This window comes from Tetrapisispora phaffii, chromosome 9 (assembly GCF_000236905.1).
Source record: "Tetrapisispora phaffii CBS 4417 chromosome 9, complete genome".
NCBI lineage: Eukaryota > Fungi > Ascomycota > Saccharomycetes > Saccharomycetales > Saccharomycetaceae > Tetrapisispora > Tetrapisispora phaffii.
The window spans coordinates 240,134-261,578 of record NC_016528.1 but is presented as its reverse complement, the minus strand read 5'-3'; the positions used below and the strand labels follow the sequence as shown (position 1 = coordinate 261,578).

At 33.7% G+C, this 21,445-nt stretch overlaps 7 protein-coding genes across 7 annotated transcripts; 4 read left to right on the top strand and 3 right to left on the bottom strand.

Moving 5' to 3' along the window:
- Window positions 1–89: 89 nt before the first annotated feature.
- JEM1 (Jem1p) lies at window positions 90–2,090 on the bottom strand (the record flags this gene model as incomplete). The annotated part of the gene is made up of 1 exon (XM_003687003.1): window positions 90–2,090. The coding sequence occupies one exon, from the start codon at window positions 2,088–2,090 to the stop codon at window positions 90–92; it is 2,001 nt and encodes a 666-aa protein (XP_003687051.1).
- Window positions 2,091–3,295: 1,205 nt separating this feature from the next.
- TPHA0I01100 (uncharacterized protein) lies at window positions 3,296–4,609 on the top strand (the record flags this gene model as incomplete). The annotated part of the gene is made up of 1 exon (XM_003687002.1): window positions 3,296–4,609. One exon carries the CDS (start codon window positions 3,296–3,298, stop codon window positions 4,607–4,609), a length of 1,314 nt encoding a protein of 437 aa, XP_003687050.1.
- Window positions 4,610–5,026: 417 nt separating this feature from the next.
- SMC3 (cohesin subunit SMC3) lies at window positions 5,027–8,677 on the top strand (the record flags this gene model as incomplete). Its single annotated transcript, XM_003687001.1, has 1 exon — window positions 5,027–8,677. One exon carries the CDS (start codon window positions 5,027–5,029, stop codon window positions 8,675–8,677), a length of 3,651 nt encoding a protein of 1,216 aa, XP_003687049.1.
- Window positions 8,678–8,931: 254 nt separating this feature from the next.
- NET1 (Net1p) lies at window positions 8,932–11,793 on the bottom strand (the record flags this gene model as incomplete). The annotated part of the gene is made up of 1 exon (XM_003687000.1): window positions 8,932–11,793. One exon carries the CDS (start codon window positions 11,791–11,793, stop codon window positions 8,932–8,934), a length of 2,862 nt encoding a protein of 953 aa, XP_003687048.1.
- Window positions 11,794–14,911: 3,118 nt separating this feature from the next.
- Window positions 14,912–15,559, top strand: TPHA0I01070 (uncharacterized protein; the record flags this gene model as incomplete). Its single annotated transcript, XM_003686999.1, has 1 exon — window positions 14,912–15,559. One exon carries the CDS (start codon window positions 14,912–14,914, stop codon window positions 15,557–15,559), a length of 648 nt encoding a protein of 215 aa, XP_003687047.1.
- A 1,145-nt stretch (window positions 15,560–16,704) lies between these two features.
- Window positions 16,705–20,316, top strand: SCP160 (Scp160p; the record flags this gene model as incomplete). The annotated part of the gene is made up of 1 exon (XM_003686998.1): window positions 16,705–20,316. The coding sequence occupies one exon, from the start codon at window positions 16,705–16,707 to the stop codon at window positions 20,314–20,316; it is 3,612 nt and encodes a 1,203-aa protein (XP_003687046.1).
- A 209-nt stretch (window positions 20,317–20,525) lies between these two features.
- TPHA0I01050 (YqaE/Pmp3 family membrane protein) lies at window positions 20,526–20,942 on the bottom strand (the record flags this gene model as incomplete). Its single annotated transcript, XM_003686997.1, has 1 exon — window positions 20,526–20,942. One exon carries the CDS (start codon window positions 20,940–20,942, stop codon window positions 20,526–20,528), a length of 417 nt encoding a protein of 138 aa, XP_003687045.1.
- Between the last annotated feature and the right edge of the window lie 503 nt (window positions 20,943–21,445).

Sequence of the window (21,445 nt, the reverse complement as noted above, 5' to 3'; positions counted from 1 at the left end):
TTGCTAAACTTTATTAATTTAATAAGTACGCGATATACAATTACGTAAATTTCTATAAATCTGTACTATATGGTTAATATTAATCATGACTAAAATCTAAAATTAAAGTTGAAATTATTTCCGAAATCAAATGGATTACCTTGGCCACCTGGACCTCCTGGACCTCCTGGCCTACCTTGGGATGGGTTTCTACTTCCTCCTCTAGAATTGTCATAGTCTCTACGTTTATTTTCATCACTCAGAATTTCATAAGCTTCATTAATAGCAATCATTTTAGCATGGTTTTTCGCTTGTTGTTTGGGAGATAGCTGACCTTGTTTATCAGGATGGTACTTTTTCGTCAGCAGTAAATATGCCTTTCGTATTTCTTTGTCTGTAGCACTAGTAGGAATACTTAGTACTTTATAGAAGTCTTTGTTTCCAAATTCACCATGTTGAGGAGGTGGTTGATGCTGTTGTTGCTGTTGTTGCTGCTGTTGATACTGATGTTGATATTGTCTTTGCTGTTGATTATGAGCATTTTGATACATATTTTTTTGAAGTTCTTCGAAATTTTCATATTGTTTTTTAATAAATTGATTATTGGCTTCACGAGCACCAATTTCGTCAAAAAATCTTTTCAATTCATCTCTTAATTCACCATATTTTTTAAACTTATCATTGTCCAACTTCTTTAGAATTACTTCTATAGCATGGATTGCTAAATGGGGATAGTTATTCCAAATATTTCTTAACTCATCAATTGGAAATGGTTCATAATTTTTTAAAGTTTTACCAAAATTAGTCCATTGAGATTTTGTCATTACATTCTTAAGAGCTTTTTTACAATATGGATTCGTTAATTTTTTGTAATCGGGGTCCTCCGTCGAACTTTGACATAAAAGAGCATCAATATATTTAATTAATTCAACATCATTAAACTTGTCTGAATTTAGTACGTCGATATTTGTATTTTCAAAAAGTATTATTAGCATTACCTTTGAAATTTTCTGGATTAATTTATAATTGTTTTCAAACTCTTTTTTCTCCTCATTATTTAATTTTATGACTGGCTTTTTGTCCAATAAATACAATTTGATAATTTGATTCCAGTTAATGTTGCTATTGTCGTTGTATGAACCGCTTTTGTATTCATCAGAATCTAAAAGTAAAGATCTGTGTGGGTTGATCTTGTTGATTTTGGATTGTAAGCTGAATATCATTTTACATGGTTGAAAGTCCATGTCTAATTGCAGACAAGATTTTATTGTGCGTGAAGAGTCAACACCAAGTAAAAAAGTTTGAATGATAGCTATATTTAATCTAATATCTCTTCTTTCATTTAAAGACAAACTTAAACTATTTTTTTCAATAATTATTTGATATGATTTAATTAAATCGTATGATATTGACAAATCATCGATAGACTCCCCCAACTCCGCTAAAAGGTAATTGATATGTAAATATCTTGATTTTATATTAAATGGAGAGATTTGGAATAGTTCATTGAATAATTGATCTATCTTTTCCGAATTACGCTGTTCATTTTGTTGACTCAAATTATTTTCTACTTCATTCAGCAGATTTTTATAAGTTAGTTCTTTTATTTTCGATTGGTCTTTTAAATTCCTATCTTCCCTCTTTGTATTTAAGCTAAATAACGCATCAATTGACTCCCAATTACCAAATAAGGAGTTAATATTTGAATATCTTTCTTTGGCCAGAGTAAAATATGGGTCACTTTCCCTTAAGGATTCAGTTGTGTCGTTGATGTCGCTGTAATTATTTATTATTTCTTGGAACTTTCTTAATGATTTTAACTCCTGTCCATTTGATAATTCTAATAAACCATGTTTGTATAACAATTCATTGATTAATTTTATTTTTTTCACATATTCATTTGAATATTTTTCAGCATTACATTTTTGAATATTTTCTAGTAATACATTATACATAGTTGAAGCTTCTTTATCATACTTGATCTCTCTCAAAGCAACTTCAAAGGCATCATAATCACACCTGAGATCTACAGTATCAAGGTCAACTGCATCTTGACAATAAACAAGTTGAACTAAATAAACATAGAAAATAAACAATATGTCTGCTAGCATGTTGCACGGATGACACTGTTATCACTACGTTCAAGTTAATTGATCACTAGAAAACAAATTGTACCTCAAATACTTAATCAATTGGCAAGTATAGGCATATGTATACTTGATTGTATTGTTTTAACCAGATAACAGAAACTAATTACAAAGTTAATGTATACCTGTTAACTATTTTTCAGTTTGAATTCTTAGCTATGTTAGAAAATTAATAACCGAAAACCCTATGAAAATAAAGTAGCAATAGTGAATAGAGAACATAAGATATAAGAACTGTCTTGAAGATACAAGAGCCTTTCGTTTGTGGCAAATGATCAAGGAATGTGGTTTATCTTAATACTTTGAGTTATGGATGAGATCCTTCCTACTACTTGGTCGTTGTTTTGTGTTCAATATCGGATCCTAATTGCAATGAGACGTCAATTTGACGATCAGCAAACATGGTAAGCAAACTATCAGAACATGCATTATGACGCCATGTCAAGAGTAGCTCAGAGTAGTATAAGATGGTGAACTTGAAAAATAACGCAAATGTCGATATATATATGTATGTATAGTCGTTATTTAGTTTCAACAATATTCTACTCGTGGGTGACCGTTACAAAGAACAATGCAGTTATAATACTCTTTAAAGGCTTAGAACACTCATCCCACTAACGGCATATCACGATGGAAACCAGAACATCTCTAAACGTATCTGGAAAATCGAAAGCGGCAGTGCAAAGCATCGATATCCCAGGTTTTTGTATCATCGGAAGGTTTTCATCACCAGCATATACGTGTAATGATAAAAACACAGGGCTTAAAAATGTCTATGATCCCTGCTTCGAAAACATACCAACGATTATTAATTTAACAATCATACACATTTAAAAATCTTGGTACTTCCTTGACATCAACACTATAGTCATCGATGAGGCTTAAAAAACGTTTTTGCCATTTCTTTTCAAGGTTTTACCCTTTTTGGTTGTTCGAACGGTAATTTTTGTCCCTTTGATATAAAATTTAGTAACATTATATAAAGGTGAATATAAAATTTGAACTTATAAATTAAAGTTTCTTTCTGATTCCTGCAATATTTGGGAACTAATGGCATCGTATGTATAATCAGTGTTACCGGTACTAGTTATTAGTTATTACATCCTTCAGAGAATAAAAAAAATCACCATAGCTAGTAATATATATATATAATTTTTCATTTGCTAAATATGTTGGAATATGTTAATAATATTTCATTTTCTGAAATTGCTTATTCAGTGTTTCAATCAGTTTTACAGGTTGTTATAATTTCATTAGCTGGATTTTGGAGTGCTTATATGGGTTTACTGCCTAAAAATGCACAAAAGATCGTGTCCTCATTGAATGTCGATTTATTCACTCCTTGTTTGATTTTTAGTAAGCTAGCAAGACATTTATCGTTGGCTAAGATTGTTGAATTGGGAATTATTCCTATTTTTTACACAGTTTCGACTGGTATTTCGTTTCTGTCAGGTTATTTGATCTCCAAATTTTTCTCTTTAGATAAAGATGAGACAAATTTTGTGATAGCGAATTCAATATTTGGTAATAGTAACTCTTTACCTGTTTCGTTGACCTTATCATTAGCTTACACGTTGCCTAACTTGACGTGGGATGATATACCTAACGACACAAGAAATAATGTAGCCTCAAGAGGTATTTTATATTTGTTAATTTTCCAACAAATTGGACAGGTCCTTAGATGGAGTTGGGGTTATAACAAATTAATGAGATGGTCCGGAGAGAATCATCAACATATGCCACAATCACAAATTGAAGCATACATTGAAAGGACCAACAGTACTATATTACATGAATCTTTAACTCAACAAGACTTGAGCTTTGTCAGTCTAAATGATGATGATGATGAAACATACGATGGCGATGAAAATGATACGGGTGCCCTTGCTAATAACATTTCTCAACTAAATAACCAAACAAAGTCATGGATTGTAAAAGTTTTTGGAAAAATAACCAGCTACTTAAATCCACCTTTATACGCCATGATGATTTCTGTGATAATTGCTGCAATCCCAAAATTGCAACATGAATTATTCCAAAAAAATGGTTTCATTAAAAACACTCTTTCTGAAGCCATTATTCAGTTAGGTTCAGTGTCGATTCCACTGATTTTAATTGTACTAGGTTCTAATTTATATCCAAACATTGAAACTTTCCCAAAAACTTATAATCACAATAAATTAGTCATAGGTTCGATTATCGGTAGGATGATTCTACCTTCAATGATTCTGTTACCGATAATTACATTGGCAGTCAAGTACATTAATAAGAGTATATTAGATGATCCAATCTTTTTAATTGTTGGTTTCTTATTGACTGTTTCTCCTCCAGCTATCCAACTAACCCAAATAACGCAACTAAATGAATTCTTTGAAGCTGAAATGGCAAGCATTCTGTTCTGGGGTTACGTTGTTCTAAGTTTACCTGTCAGTATCATTGTTATATCAGGTGCTATTTATGTTTTACAATGGGCTAATGCCTGATGACATCAATACTCTATGAAACGAAAAATTGCATGAGACTATCCATATATAGAGAAAGTAAACTTTGAAACAAATTTATTACTTATAAGTTTTTGTTGTCCAATTTAACTGAAAGGAAAATCATGGTTAATCTGACCGCTATGATTAATCAAGATGGCATACTAAATGTTCAAGTTTTATGAATATATAAATATTAATACTAATATAATATAAATTGTTACACGCGTAAAGGTAATAACGCGTAAATAAATATTAGTAAATCTAAAGTAAAATAAATATGCTTACAATTTAAGTTCTATAAAAATAGTTACGATAAAAAACATTTTATTTGATATAAGTTCTTGCAACAGTATATATCTAGACTGGTTTAAAGCAAAAGAGGTTAGAAGTACTTTGGGGTATAGTCATTAACAAAAAATGTATATTCAAAAAGTTATTATCAAAGGTTTCAAAACCTATAGAAACGAAACTATAATCGATGATTTTTCTCCACATTATAACATTATAATCGGTTCCAATGGTTCTGGTAAATCAAATTTCTTTGCTGCCATTCGATTTGTCTTAAGTGATGATTACTCTAATCTTAAAAGAGAAGAAAGACAAGGTCTCATTCATCAAGGTTCGGGTTCAGTTATGAGTGCATCAGTTGAGATTCAATTTTATGATCCTGGTAATTCTATGATTTTACCTTCAGGTGTGGCAGTAAATCCAGATAGTACTGTCTCTATCAGAAGAACAGTCGGTTTGAAAAAAGATGATTATCAGATTAATGACAGAAATGTAACTAAATCAGACATCGTTAGAATGATGGAAAGTACTGGCTTCTCGATGAGTAATCCTTACAACATTGTTCCACAAGGTAGAATTGTTGCTTTGACTAATGCAAAAGATAAAGAGAGATTGCAAATATTGGAAGATGTTGTTGGTGCTAAGTCGTTTGAAGCCAAGTTGACGGCTTCTCTTAAGAAAATGGAAGAAACTGAGAAAAAGAGAATGCAAATTGCAAAAGAGATGAAAGAATTGACAAAAAAATTAGATGAAATGGAGGAAGAACGTAAGGAACTAGAAAAGTACAATGACTTGGAAGGTGATAGGAAGGTCTTTCAATTTACATTGTATGATCGTGAATTGAACGATATTATTAATCAAATAGAAAAATTAGAATCTGAATATACCAATATCTTATATACTTCAGAACAGTATTTACAAGAGCTAGATAAAAGAGAAGGTATTGTTGTAGACATTACAAAAACTCTTCAAAATACAGAAGCATCGTTAAAGTTAAAAGGTACCACTGAACTTCAACAGGCAAAATTTCATTTCACTGATCTACAAAATAAAGTTGCAAATTATGATGTAACTATAAATGATATACAATCTCAGATTAACTCACAGGAAGAACAAACAAAAATTGATCAGAATAATCTGAATATTTTAAGTGATGCTATAAAAGAAAAACGAAAGCTAGTTGCTGAATGCCTGCCAAAATTTGAAGAATTGACTAAGCAAGAAAATGAATTAAGGTCAGTGTTAGCATCTCTTCAAGAAAGACAAAAGAATTTAATGATAAAAAAAGGTAAATATGCGAAATTCACTACTGTTGAAGAACGTAACAAATGGATAGATGAAGAGGTCGCAAATATAAAAGAAGAATTTACATTGTTAAAAACTAATAAAGAACAATTGACAAGCGAACAAGAATACAATGAGCAAGAGGTGAAAAAACTTGATGAAGATATTGAAGATTTAATTGATTCAACTCAAGGACCAGTAGTGTTGGGCGAGTTGGATGAAGTCAAAGAAAAGATAGCGAAGGTGAAGACAGAATATAGTCAAAAATTTGATGCTCGTAGGGAGCTATGGAGAGAAGAACAAAGATTACAAACGATTCTTGAAAATATGTCAGAAGGGGTGAAAAGGTCAGAAAGGATACTGAATGAAACTATGCATCGTTCCGTGGCAAATGGTATTAAAAATGTTAAAGAGATTGTTGATAAGTTAAATTTACCAGATGATGCCGTGTTAGGGACATTAGGTGAACTAATTAAGGTTAGCGAAAAATATAAGAGATGTGCAGAAGTAATCGGTGGTAATTCTTTATTCAATATCGTTGTCGATACAGATGAGACAGCTTCATTAATAATGGATGAACTGTATCGCATGAAGGGTGGTAGAGTCACTTTCATGCCGTTGAATAGAATCCGTATGGATTCAAATTTCACTTATCCACCAAATGATCAAGCTTCATGTACTCCATTAATTAAAAAGATTAAATTTGACGTCAGATACGAAAAAGCTGTCATGCACGTATTTGGCAAAACTATTGTGGTAAAGGATCTGGGAGAAGGTAGTAAACTGGCAAAGAGATTTAAAATGAATGCAATAACACTGGATGGTGACCGTGCCGATAAAAGAGGTGAATTAACCGGTGGTTACTATGACCAACATCAGAAAATGAAATTGGATGCTTTAAAGGATTTGAAGAACGCAAACGCTCAATTTAAACAAATAACTTTAGAATTAGATACGATTCACCAAAAATTAAATGAAATGGATTCGAGTATCGATCAGCAAAATAGTTTGATTAAAGCAGAAACAAATAAACAAGAAACAATGTTGACTAATATTGATAATTTAAATTTAAAATTAAATAATAAAAGAGGTGAGAAGGCGATAGCTGAAGAATCTATACGTAAATTAAAGGATAAAATTAATAATATTGAAAAACATCTGGATTCGAGTGGCAAAAACCTTGAAACCTTTCTCAAAGATAGAGAACAGCCTTTTGATAGCGAATTGTCAGAAGTTGAAAAAGTTGACCTAGAGAACATCACCATATCCATATCAGAAAGATCAGAGAAATTGAATGAGATTACTGAAGAATTAGATGACGTTTCTGGCTCATTGGATAAATTGAGAGCACAACTTGATGCAAAGTTAATACCTCAGTATAATAACCTGAAAGCCAAAATTTCGACATCGAATGATTCTTACGTCATTGGTCTTAAAAACGAATTAAAATCTGCGACTTCTGAAAGGGACTTGCTTTTAGAAGCATATTCTAGAGCCAAATTAGAATTTACTAAACTTCAAAATGAACTAGAACAATTAAAATCTGAGAAGATGAATAATCAAAAAATTCTAGATAAGGCTAATTCACAGCAAAAACTATTATTGAAAAAATTAGATAACTTTCAGAAAGACACTGAAAAGATTATGATTAAGAAATACACATTAGCTTCAAGACGTGATGAAATTCAACAAAAGATTAGAGAACTCGGTCTACTACCTGAAGAGTCATTAAGCAAATATCAGGAATCAAGTAGTGACGAGCTACTGAATGAATTGAATAATATAACTAAAGAACTCTCTACATTGCATAATGTGAATAAAAGAGCATTTGAGAATTTCAAGAAGTTTTCTGAAAAACAAAATGAACTGGTTGAAAGGGCAAAAGAATTAGATGACTCGAAGAATTCAATTCAAGAATTAATTACACAATTAAAGGAGCAAAAAATTACGGCAGTAGATACAACATTTAAGAAGGTATCTGAAAATTTTACTAAAGTTTTCGAAAAATTGGTTCCACGAGGTACTGCAAATTTAATTATACATCGTCGTTCTGATGATAGTTTAGCTTCAATGGACATTAATACTGATTCTCAAAATATTAGTGAACTAGTCTATACCGGGGTATCTATATCTGTGTCATTCAATTCTAAAAGAGATGAACAATTGCATGTGGAACAACTATCCGGGGGCCAAAAAACTGTGTGCGCTATTGCTATGATTTTAGCCATTCAAATGGTTGACCCAGCACCATTTTATTTATTTGATGAAATAGATGCTGCTCTGGATAAGCAATATAGAACAGCTGTAGCTGATGTCATAAAATCTTTATCATCAAATGCTCAATTTATCTGTACAACTTTTAGAACCGATATGCTGCAGGTTGCTGATAAATTCTTCCGTGTAAAGTATGAAAATAAAATATCTACAGTTGTTGAAATTAATAGAGATTCCGCAATTAATTTCATTAGAGGAAGCAATAAAATAGCAAACATATGATGATCTTTAAGATTTTTGCTTTATTACTTAATACTATTTACTCAATAGCTTGTAAATGTTTAGAATTATTCAATCCATTCAACATTTATTCAAAGAAATTGTATATATTATTTATAACGGAATGTGTCTTTATTTCTATCTATCTCTATATATTAATATCTATCATATTAGAAAATGCAAATAGTTTTAAGTTTATTTCTTTTTGGAATCTGCGATGAGTGAGGCAAATCCACCTGTATTTTTCTTTTTCTTCTTTAATTTTGGCTTGCAAATTTTATGCTAATATAACCTTCAGAATCATCTGATGAACTGCTGGAGTCAGAATCATCACTTGAGTCACTACTGTAATCGGTCGTCGAATCATTTGAAGATGATGAAGAAGTATATGAAGCTTCTTTTATTGATGCTTGCTTCGGTGATTGTGAAAACTTGAAACTTTTTTCTCTTACATCAGGTACACCTCTAGAAACCAAATCAGATAATGAACTCAGTGATGGCCTCATTTTTGGAGGTAACTTTGAAATTGCAATAGGTGATTTTTGGGTTGAAGCGATTGACAAAGATTCTTCTATCTTATCAGATGGAGATTTTTTGGTAACAGCCATTTTACTTTTATCATCGTTATTTAAAAGGCTAGTTGTAGCAGTTGAAGAAGTTGACCTTAGAGGTGGCGTTCTGGTCCCTAGTTGGCCTTTCGGTGTTCCAACTATGCCTCTTCTTACCTTTTTGTGAGAGTTTTCTTCTTCGCCAGATTCTTCAGAGCTGGAACTTTGCTCACTAGATGATGAGTTTGATGAATCATCTTCACTTGAATCATCAGAAGAATTTGAGTTTGGTTTCAAACCGGAAGAGACTCTAGGTTGAGGATCAGTATATTTTGCTTTTAATTCTTTCAATATATTCACACCAGCTATAGAGTTCACTGGTGTGGCAACTGAAGTACTAGCTGGTTGATGGCCAGCTGATTTCTTCTTTTCTTCTTCAAGTAATTTATATTTCTCCTCCATGGCCTTCTGTTTGGCGACTTTATCTAATCTTTGCTTCTGCTGAACTAGTTTTTGCTTCTCCTCAATTGCCTTCTTTTCCTTCTCCTGAAGTAATCTTTGTTTTTCTTCAGCAATTTTCTTCCTGGCTGCTTCAGCTGCCTTCTGTTTTTCTTCCTCGAGTAATCTTTGTTTTTCTTCAGCTGCCTTCTGTTTTTCTTCCTCGAGTAATCTTTGTTTTTCTTCAGCTGCCTTCTTCTTGGCTGCTTCAAGTAATCTTTGTTTCTCTTCAGCAATTTTCTTCCTGGCTGCTTCAGCTGCCTTCTGTTTTTCTTCCTCAAGCAATCTTTGTTTTTCTTCAGCTGCCTTCTGTTTTGCTGCTTCAACTAGTCTATGCTTCTCTACCTCGAGCAATATTTGTTTTTCTTCAGCTGCCTTCTTTCTCATTTGCGCCAATTTCTTCTTTTCTTCTTGTTCCAGTTTTCTTCTTTCAGCGTCAGAGTTAACTGGAGCAGTATTCGTTGTTATATTTTTATTGATTCTTACAGTTTCATTCCCAACATCGTCTTCATCTTCGTCAGTAGCAGCTTTATCATCAATGGATTCTGTATTTTTACTTTCAAAGTGAGAGGAGTCTGCTTTACTTCCTACTATGCTTCGAGAATTTGAAAACAACTTTGAAATTTTAGGATTGATTGCTTCAGTATTTCCTTCTTTAATCTCATTGAAATTGTTTATAATCCTTGGTTCGACTTTTTCAAATAGATCAGAATTTGACTTTGATTGCACTTTTTCCTCTAGGGATGACTTTCTTAGCTGTGCAGGCGCTTCGTTTGAAGAAGGTAAATTTTTTAAGTTAAGAATCTGGAATTTATCATCAAATTGAGCTTGCCTTACTGGGGAGCCATTATCGTTGGCGATAGATCTTTCATGATAATTTGAAGGTTTCGAACTAGAGTCTTTCCTGTCTTCATCCTCCGAACTAAAAGTAATATTATCACTTTTGTCCTTCTTTGGAGTTATATTATTTTTCAATGGCAATGCAGAAGCAGGGCTGGAAGGTCCTTCTTGTAAAGCTCGTTCAGCTTCTTGTATTTTTGGTTCAGGAATCTTTAACATACCGGATGTAATTCTTGGAGTTTTGAGTCCGTTCTTTTCCATGGATGTAAACACTTCTTTACTATTAATATTTGATTTTTCCGAAACAACTCGCTGGCCAGTTAAAGTTACTCTATTTGGAGTCATTGTTGACATTAGCGGAGCACCAGATAATAAAATTTGACGTTTTGATTTATCCGGATCTACAGTTTCTGATTTTGAAACTGAATTATTTTGATCATCCATTGATAAGATTCTCTTTGATTTATCTGCTCCTGAACTAATAACTATGCCTGGAGATTGTGGCTGGAAAGGAGGAGGCAGAAATGATCTGTCAACAGCAGCAGTATCGACCTGTGTTGCAAGTGCCAATTGTTCCTTCTTCTGTTGAGTTTGATTGGGATATATTTGATTTGCCAATGGAGTTGAAATTCTTAATTTGTTATTTGTTTTTGAACTTTGGTCACGGTAAGGAGAAGAGAGTGGGGCAGAAATTTGTTGTGCCACACCATTGTTCATTTTTCTCTTTTTAGAAAGTCCGTATGATGAGACTGATCTTTTGTCGTTATTGAATTCGATATCATGTTTCAAAATGACCCTCACATTGTTATCATAAAGAAAAACATCTTTAACAATGAAATCTGGATCTAAGTCACATCCATTGCAATCTTGTAAACTTTCGATATCTATAGTTTGCTTCATGTCCGAGTACATTTTCTCACATTTTGCTATGATTTCTTGGGATAAATCATATAAGGAATTAGATTGTTTTGTGAAAAGTAAGAATTTTTTATTACCATTATTATTAAATGATGAATGCGAAGGTAGCACGAAACTGTTATTTGTGTTTGTGAATGTTCTATCTTGGTATTGATGCAATTGGGATACCTGAAAAGATGGTACTCTACCTTTCAAATCAGACGAAATAGAATTATTATTACCATTGCCATAAAATTGATTGTATGGGTCATTTATAACTGAAGCTGCATTGGATGCATTATTAAGCGGAACAAGTTCAATCTGCAACTTATACATGTTTTCGAGAGTGCACGCAATGTAAGAAACCGGTAGTACTTATTTTCGGTTACGAATCTTATGTATGTAGGTATATAAGTAGACATGAATAGATATATTATTCTTGGAATGAAAAATCAATTCATTTTAAAATAATACAATAAATTTTTACTGTATAGTTTATTTTTATTATGTAGCGCTTAAAGAAAAAAAGAACGAAAAAAACTTATTAGGACATCGTACACAAGGACATAACTGGTGAATGGTCCGCCAAGGACTAATAGCGACAGTGGCATTGAATAATAACCACATACCTGAATTTAATTACAGATTTTATATTAACTATCGAGATTCATATAATGTAAGGTATTGTCCATATTTACAGGACTGTATTTATTATAATCCGATGACTTTTTAAGGTAGTTACACAATGTACAATGATAGTATACGCAGGCTACTATATTGATTACTACTTGGCGCTGGCATTGTCTTGATAAAAGAAAGAATATTTCTTACCTCGAAACACTTTTGTACTCATGAAAGCTGTTTATAACACATTTACAATTTCTTCAGTAACTCAACTTTATAGAATTAAATATCCTGAAGTGGTGGCAGAGACGCTGCAAGCAAGACTAATCATTAAAAAATGGAAGTTCAAGAAAGAATTAACTGTCACGTGAAGTTACAACAACCTCTTGTATGATAGGCGCTACACATAGATAACTTAGGGTATATTAAACGTATTACAACAATTAAAAAGAGCAGCTGAGCCATAGTACCTAATACACAAATACATGTATCGATATAGTTGCAATAGGCTTGATAATAGATCAGTATCCAACAACTTGATCTTATTAATTAATTACTGTCATCTATGATCCAATAAGAACAACATGCTAGTTACTATTTTTCTTGCTCTTACGTGTTGCATGGGTATATGCTTCTCCATTTATTGTGAGCAGAGACAATCAAACCTGCGGTTGGACAGCGAAACAATCTCCTCCTATGGAATTCTGCAGACATAAGAGATATAGTAAATTACTGTGTATAAGGTTGTATTATTTCTAGTTGCTTATTAAAGTGGCAAGTTCATCAAAATAGCAAAGCCCAATAAGTAAGTGTTCTTTATAACGAATGGCATTTGGAAATAGCAGATAAAACTGAAGAAGCACTTACACAGTACAAAATAATTAATCACAAAACAAACCTTCACTGAATGTGTCTGCGTGTGGTGATGATACCAGTTTCCCCTTATGAACGCGATTTCGTTGGTTTTCATCCCGAAAAAAGAAATAAGATCTCTCCGTTTTGCCGCAAGAGGAGGAACCCAGAAAGGAAAAGAATAGATGATGTAACCAAAGCTTGTAACCATTTGCGAAACGTTCTTATCTAGAGTTTTCAATTATCTTATTGTCACTCGCTTCATCCCAAAGCACTGGATAATAGTTTCGCTTGCTTCACGAAATATATGCGTATATATTTGTATATTGGTTTTTCATTGGCAAGGAGAGTTGTCGTGAAGTGCACTGTACCCTCTCTCTTTGTTCCACAAGTAAAGAAATTACACTATTATCCTATGCGTACGTATTGTATTCGGCGATGGTCTGTGGCATTAACGTTTCTCCATGTCATTGCACACCAGCAAGAAATAGAAGTATATGCGGTTTTCACCCTCATTTGTTGCTGTGCTGCCAGTTGTTTTCTCTTTCTAGTTTCCTATCAGGAAGTTGTTCTATGCAATCAACATAAGCACAGTTACATAGATTAACACGCGATAAAAAAGAGTGGCACCGTAAATAAAAGGGCATCTTGTTACCCAGACACGCACAGATACGGGCACGCCACTGTGTAATCCTCCCATCTTTTTTTTATCAGACATCACGCGCACAGATGTCTGAAAAGCGTAGAAGAGATAACAAGTGACATTTAAGGTAATTTTAATAGAGTTATTACTAATTCATTAAGATTGTACTGTGTTCTATTTAACACGAAGTGGAACACGACAGAACTGCAAAGTAAAATAACTATGCCAGGGTGTTCGGTCTATATGAACTACATTATAATCAGTGCTTGCGTTGACGCTCTTAATTTTATTGATTTTCCTCTATTGACTAATTAGGAAAAGCAACCTCCCAGTGATTCTCACCCAGCAAAAACGTAACTTTTATCTTCAATCCCTTTTCATTCTTCTCACATCTTCGCGCAAAGATCTTTGTCGTCCGAGATACTGCTGCATCGTTTCTGCAGATATTATCATTGACTGTGTCTTTTTTAACTCCATCTCCGCCAATTCGGTCCTCCCAATCGCCTCCGAATATCGAACTTCATTTGTTTTTTTTAAAAAAAAAAGTAAAGTGTTTAATAATGCTTTATCGTTTCGATGCACTGCTTCATGTGAGTCCGTTTCTGAGCACATACGCGATCCACATTTTGTTTTGATGTTGGAAAATCAAAGTTGCAAAAAAATTGAACAGAAACTTAAAAGTAATAACGACACTATCTCTCCTTTGTGCACGATTTTGATAGCCGCAATCTGCAATAGCAGAACGAAATCGTTTTTCCTCGAGGAAATTAATACAAACTTACATACTCGATAAAATTAATATGCAATAAAATGAGATGTATAGCTGCTATTCCTTTCTCTTGGGTTTTAACAGTCCTTTACGAAATGTTACTATAATTTTTTCTCATAATTTTCTCAATTCGGTTTATATTCATGTCGCAATTATTATATACACATATGAATATCTTATTTTATATATATATCATTCATTAGTAGCTTGTTTTTTTCTTGTTTCCGCTAACAATCTCAATTTCCTTATATCTGCTGAATCTCGAAACTGTTCTGTGCTGAGGTTTAACATCTACTTTCTTTTCTGTTTCTTTCAACGTTCGTATTTCTGTTTTCTTTCTTTTTTTCTGGTTTCTATATTTTTGCCTAATTGTATTTTCTTTCAGTTCTTGACACCTATGTATTTTCAAACCTCTTTAATCGTATTTTTTTATATATCTAAATCTTTTGTTTTAATTTTATATTTCTAAGATATATATTGTATTATGTTATTTAAATTGCAAGTGATTTGTTTTGGTTAAGAGCTAATCAAGTAACTAAATCCGAAATAAAACAACAACAACAATAATGATTTTTAATAAGTTAGCTGTTGCTTCTTTCCTATCTTTAGCTGCCACCTCTGTTAAGGCCTCCGTCACTGTTTACACCATTGAAGGTGAAGTCTGTGTCGAAGATGGTACTACTATTACTTACGGTTCCACTGTCGGCAAGGACACTGCCACTCACGTTATCACCGTTGTTTCCAACACCGACGGTTCTGATATCAACTACTCTATTGCTTCCTCCGGTTTATACCAATGGCAACAAGATTTATTAGATGAACATAACTTAGAGAGAGCTAAGCATGTCGACACCCCTGCTTTGACTTGGAGTTCATCTCTAGCTTCCATTGCTCAAGCTGAAGCCGATGCTTACGATTGTTCTGGTACTTTGACCCATGCTGACAGTCCTTACGGTAACAACTTGGCCATCGGCTACTCCCCAGTCGATGCCGTCGACGCTTGGTACAACGAAATAGCCGACTACAACTTTGCTGACCCAGCTTTCAGCACCTCCACTGGTCATTTCACCCAAGTTGTTTGGGCTGACACCACCGAAGTCGGTTGTGGTATTAAATACTGTGGTGCATACTACCATGACTTCATCACCTGTTACTACAACCCACCAGGTAACTACATCGGTGAATTTGCCGAAGAAGTCCACAGTTTAGTTTAAATGTAACCAGTAAGAAAACAAATCTCATATTCAACCCTCCTCAAAAAAAGTTTTCCACAAATTTCCCCCTAAATTTACATTTCTTCCTAGTTTAGGATGCCAATTCACTTTAGAGCGAAAAAATGAAGTTGTTCGCATACAAACTTACAATGATCAGTAATCACGATTTGAATTGGTAGCTTTTATTCTCTATACGTACACTACGAACTTTTATTAAATTCAAAAAAAAGATATAAATAGATATCTATAAGGTAAGATGAAACTTTGTCATTTACAAACGACAAGACTTTGTTTTCCACTTTTCTAATAAAATCAAAATACTACTTTCACAAGTCATATATAGTTTAATTAAGTAGATCTAATGTTACTGACTCAATCTAAAATTCCCTTAGATGTTTTCTTTAAAATTTAATCGAGGTTTTCAAGATCCAAAACACAATGTCAATTCAACATTGACTTCTCTCGTTAAATAATCGCTAACATATTCTAAATGCGTACACAATTGTTCTTGCCTTACATTTATATTATACATAGGCTCACAGTTTACCTCTTCACTGTAGGTAGCTTTCGAGATCTCAGATTCCGTCAATTTCTCGTAGATTGCCAGATTCGAAAACAGGACAGATTTCATATCTCGTATTAGGTGATGTAGTGTTGGTCGTTTCATTTACTTTTTCTTGTTGTCGTTATCCTTCGTCGTACAGATAACCGTACTTGAAACGTTCAATTTATACACAGTTAGACGATTTGATATTAATTGTATATAGATCATTTTATCAATTTCAACAATTCAACTAATTCAAATACTACTTGATTAAATTGAATTAAAAATGGAATATTAAAGAACATTTAAGAACTCTCATATTAAATAATTTGTTTCTTTTTCTTTTAAAGGTTGTTTATCATTTTTATGATTAAAACAAACCAACTCTCAACAACTTCCCACCCACCTGATTATCTTCTTAACCTTTTTTGTTTTTATTCTTTTAGAAGTTAATTAAAGTATATTTTACCATAACATTGATATACTTAAAACACCATATCACACAACATCCATTCCTGTACTTCTGTTTGCCTGTTCTTTATTTGTTCTGCTGCTTTTCTGATTTTTTGAATTTTAACTTTGTTTCGATTTAAATTATAATATGTCTGATTTGACCCAAGAAATGTCTAACACCGTTGTCGTTGACTCTGAGTTAATTAATAACACCGAAGAAAATGAAAACCCTGTCGCAATTGTCCAACAAGGCATTGACAGAGCTAGCTTACCATCTTTAAAAGATTTGCCACAATTAGGCTCCAGTCACGCTTTCGCTAACACTAAAGTCAATTGGGGTCCAAATGTCAAGCCAAATGTTGTTGCCAATGCAGTTTCTTCTAATTCCTCTTCTCCTTCCCCAATCTCTGCTTCCAAGCCAATGCGTTCCAACTATGTTCAAGAAGCTTTGACTTTAGATTTACAATCTCAGTTATCCATCACTAAACCAGAATTTGCCCGTATTGTCCAATCTATTAAGCAAACTCACAAAGTCTCTCTAGAATCTACTTTATCAAAGAATTCTAGAACTTTTTTGATTTCCGGTAAGAGGGAAGACGTCCAAGAAGCTAAGAGAGATTTAGTTAAAAAAATGACTAGACCAATTTCAACGATTTTCGAAATTCCTTCGAACTGTAGATCTGCTATTATTGGTAAAGGTGGTCAAACCATTCGTGAGATTTCTTCCAAATATGATGTTAAAATTGATGTCGCTAAGGAAGTTAATGACAATTCTTACAATGAAGAATTAAATGACTATTCTGCCAATATCTCTTTACATGGTGATGTTGCATCTGTTAACTTAGCAAAGTTAAGAATCATGGACATTGTTAAGGAAGAAACTAAAAACTCCACAGCTAAATTCACTATTGATAACGAAAAAATCCTATCTCTTGTTGATTTATCTCAATTCACAAACCAAAACAGTGATACTATCAAAGTTCAATTTTTCGAAAGATCTGGTGATGTTATTATCTCGGGTTTACGTGAAGAAGTTAAAGCCACTAAGCAAAATATTGAGAACTACTTTAAACAATTAGAAAATGATTCTACGGAAGAAAAAATTAAAATTCCAGCTAAGTTCCAAATTTTAATTGATGCTCAAGAAATCAAGCAATTGTTCAACGTCATTGTTACCTTCCCAGAAAATGTTGAAGATGAAACTGTTGTTTTCATTGGTCAACGTAACAAAGTTGCTGAAGCTATTGCTCATGCTAGATCTTCTTCAAAAAGTTACTCTTGCGACACCTTGGATATTTCGAAGTCTCACAGTAAGAATATCGACCATGCCAAATTTTTGGCTTTCTACTTCAACAAGTATGGTGCTTTAGACTTCATTAAGAAGGAATACCCAAATGTCAATATTACTTTACCAAGTACCCAAACTTTAAAATCTTCCAATGATGTTACTATAATTATTTCTGCCAAACAAGAATACGTTAGTGATATTAAAGTTGTTCGCAGAGAAATTGTAAACCTCGTCAACACTATTACTCCATTAGATACCTTAATTGTCGATGACTTAGATTTCGAGTTATTCCACAAGGAAGTTAGACAAATTTTAACCGGCTTAGAAGAAGAGACAAAATTTATTCAAGTCGGCGATTACTTTTCTGGTGATGATAGGGTTATCTTATTCTGCCTAACTTCCGCTGATGACTTCAAACCATCTGCTGAAGAAATTTTAGAATCTCTAAAGAAGGCCAACGATGCCTTGAACCCATTGCGTCAAAAACAAAATAGTTTAGAGACTGCCGAGTTTGACTTGGACGACGAAACACAAGAAAAATTATTATCTAAGAATAGTTTTACCAGAAATATTTTATTAAACGAAGTTTCCAGTAATGATAGCAATATTCAAATGAAATTACATACCCCATCTGCCAACAAATTGTTCATCAGAGGTAATGAAAAAGCTATTAAAATTGCAAGAAAGGCTGTTAAACTAATCATCGACTCCCCCTCTCTAAAGACTAAGATTTCTTTTGAAGTCCCAGCTAATACTGTTTCCAGATTAGTTGGTAACAAGGGTTCTAACTTACAAAGTATCCGTGAAAAATTTGATTGTTCTATTGATGTCCCAAACAACGTCGATTCCAACTCAAAGGAAGGTGTTGAAGTTGTATTAACCGGTTTAGAATACAATTTGAACCACGCTAAAATTTACGTTCTAAACGAAGCTAAGAAATGGGCTGACATTATTTCTAAAGAATTAATCGTTCCTGCTAAATTCCACCGTAGCATGATCGGTTCCCAAGGTGTTTACAAAAACCGTCTACAAGATAAATACAATGTTCGTATTATATTCCCTCACTCAGGAGATGTCGTTACTATCAGGGGTCCATCTCGTGGTGTATCAAAGGCATACGAAGAATTAAAAGCATTACTCGATTTCGAAGTTGAAAACGGTTACAAATCCATCGTTAAGGTCCCAACCGAACATGTTGCAAGAGTTATCGGTAAGAGTGGCGAAACAATTAACGACATCAGAGCTGATTTCGGTGTCGAATTAGATTTCTTGCAAAATGCTTCAGATGAAAATGCTGTCAAAGCTGGCTTTGTTGAATTAGAGATAACTGGTTCCAGAAGTGGTATCAGGGAAGCTGAATCTAGAGTTAACAGCATTGTTAACGAAGCTTCTGATTTCACTAATGAATCATTGGTCGTTGAACGTCAATACCACAGATTCATTGTTGGTTCCGGTGGTCAAAACTTGAGAGATATCATTTCTAAAGCTGGTGGTGATGAAATTAGAAACAAATCTATTCAAATTCCAAATGCCGATTCTAACGAAGAAATGATCGTTGTTAGTGGTCCAAAGAAGTTTGTCGATGCTGCCATTAAGGAAATCAAGAAGATCGTCGATGACTTCAAAAAGAGAGTTACCAAAGAACTTGAAATTCCAAACGATAGACAAGGTGCATTGATTGGCCCAGGTGGTATTGTCCGTAATCAATTAGAAAGTGAATTTAACATTACTTTAGATGTTCCTCAAAAAGGTCAAACTGGTAAGGTTAAAATTTCTGGTTTAGAAGAAAACATTGAAAAAGCCATCAAGAAAATCACAACTGAAATTCTTAGAGATAATTACGATGTTGAAATACAAGTCCCAGCCAACGTTCATGAATATGTTGCTGATCGTGGTTCATTGATTCAACAATTAAGATATGACAATTTCATTAATGTTAGACATGGTAACGACAACAGAAGAGCCACTAAATTGTCTAACACTGAAATTGTTATTCCAATTGAAAAGGTTGCCGGTGCCGAGACTGACAAGGTTAAGGTTACTGTTGAAGAAGTTTCTTCACCAACCGCTAATGAAGAAGGTACAATTTCTTGGAGATTAACTTACGAACCTTTAGATGACATTATCATGTTTGATGGTGAAGAACAAGAACAAACCAAGCCAAAGGAGACCCCTGAACAAAAAGCTGAGAAGAAGAAGGAAGTCATTGCTAAGGTTACCAAGATAATTGAAGACAGAATCAGTGCTGCTCCATCTGCTAATTATGCTGGTTATGTTTGGTCCGCTAATCCAAGAAACTTCAACAAGGTTGTAGGTCCAGGTGGTTCTAACGTTAAGAAGATCAGAAACTCTACCAACACAATCATCAGTGTTCCAAAAAGATCTGACAAAGTCAACAACGTCATCTACGTCAGAGGTACAAAAGAAGATGTCACTAAGGCTACTGAAATTATTGTCAAGACATTAAACTGATCTATGCATTCGATTATATAAAATTAATAATGGTTACTCTGTGTGTTACTCTCGCTGAAGCTCTCATCTCCATTATTACCGTGTTTTATTTAAATAGTCAAAGACTTCATAAACAATACATGTCATTATTTTTCCGTAATATTCAATTCTGTATATATATGTTATAAATTATAAAGCGATAGTCCCCATTATGCTGTTTTTTTTGGCATCTAAATTTGAATTTTGTTATCACTTGGAGTGTTTAAAGGACGGACATCAAAGCCATCCTCATAACTTGGAGGAACATTACTAGCCTCCAAATCATGATCGAACGAGTTCGTGCTCTTCTTGGCGTTACCTGCACCACTGCTTTCTAACGTAACAGTACGAGTTCTAATCACACTAGTTTCGTAGATGATATAAGCGGCATGAATGGTAGAAGGGAAAAAAACACAAACATAAGCAATAACGTTCAGGAAGAAATCCTTAGTGAAGAAACCTTTTCTAATCCATACTGCAAAAGGAGGCAACAACAAAGATACTACTAATAAGACCAAATCATTCTTATCCACCGAAAAGATACCATTTGTGCCGGATTCTGTGTTTTGAGAGTCTTCAGAGTTGCGCAATTCGCTGTAGTCAACCATTTTTGATATTTGTGTGTGTATGTGGATCACTGATGATCTTCTAAATGTCCAAATGCACAACTGTATACAACACAAGACATAATTCAAAACCACTATATCTTCCTTGAAGTAGCAGCCTTATATACAAGGTTGTAAAGTTACCATCCTGAACTGGCCGCCTACTACATAAAAATGGAAAAGTCCACAATAATCACGCAGAAAACTGAGCCCACAACTAAAATGAGACGCAGCACTAGTCGCAATAGCCGGGTAACACATCCGACGCAACCCTGCAACGCCCACCTCACTGAATGCCCCATCTGAGTCAGCGCCTGCATGAGGGCATGAGCCATTGCCAATTGATAGCTGAGACTGTTGCTGACACACTCGCATATATATATATATATGTGTGTGTGTGTATGCCATGTGTAGACGTGTGTGGTATAAGAGCCTTTTAATCGACCAGTTCTGTTGCGCTAGGCCCAATAGGTGCTCTGATACCGGGTAACTGCTTGTAACAACCA